This window comes from Nannochloropsis gaditana, assembly GCF_000240725.1.
Source record: "Nannochloropsis gaditana CCMP526 unplaced genomic scaffold scaffold904, whole genome shotgun sequence".
Taxonomy (NCBI): Eukaryota; class Eustigmatophyceae; order Eustigmatales; family Monodopsidaceae; genus Microchloropsis; species Microchloropsis gaditana.
In genome coordinates this window covers 9,390-9,959 of record NW_005803049.1, presented here as the reverse complement: position 1 = coordinate 9,959, position 570 = coordinate 9,390, and the positions used below count along the sequence as shown (strand labels likewise).

At 58.1% G+C, this 570-nt stretch overlaps 1 protein-coding gene across 1 annotated transcript in view; it reads right to left on the bottom strand.

The window, feature by feature from the left end:
• Nucleotides 1–533: 533 nt before the first annotated feature.
• The window catches only part of NGA_0478100 (transcription elongation factor spt6), a gene marked incomplete at both ends in the record, with an annotated part of 9,027 nt that continues 8,990 nt past the window's right edge, over nt 534–570 (bottom strand). Inside the window, one exon of the mRNA XM_005853414.1 lies at nt 534–539. Coding sequence (XP_005853476.1) covers nt 534–539 — 6 coding nt within the window. The remainder of the gene's footprint in view (nt 540–570) is intronic.

Genomic DNA, 570 nt, shown 5'->3' with positions numbered 1-570 from the left:
GCCTCCCCTGCTTCTTCCTCCCCTTCCTCATCCTCCTCGTCCTGTGCAAAATGTCAGCCATAGAGAGGCGTATGAAGATAGCAGGAAAATTTTGAAGAGAGGTAGAGACGAGATGGATGGAAGGAGGGTAGGGAGAGAAGGAGGGAGAGAGGGAGTTAGAAGAGGGAAGGAGGGAGGAGAGGAGGGAGGAAAAGAGGGAGGGAGACAAGAAGTACCTCCTCCTCCTCTGGGAACACAGCCATGAGATCTTCGAGAAGGTCTTGATCCACGTTGGTGAGGGCGTCCGCGCGTCGACCGCTACAGAAGGGAGGGAGGGCAAGGAAGAAGAGTGGAGGGAAGCGCGATCGGAATGGAGAATCATGGGGCGAGGGGGCGGGGGGAGGATGAGCTGGCAGGGAGGCAAGGAGGGAAGAAGCGGAGGAGGAAGGAAGGAAGGGAGGGGAGGGAGGTACCTGCGTGCTTTACGCCGACGTGCCATGTCCTCGTCCTCGTAGTCACGGACCAACCAGGAGTCGTCCGACTCATAATCCTCCTCATCGCTGCACGAAAAGGCGGGAAAGCGGAAGGGAA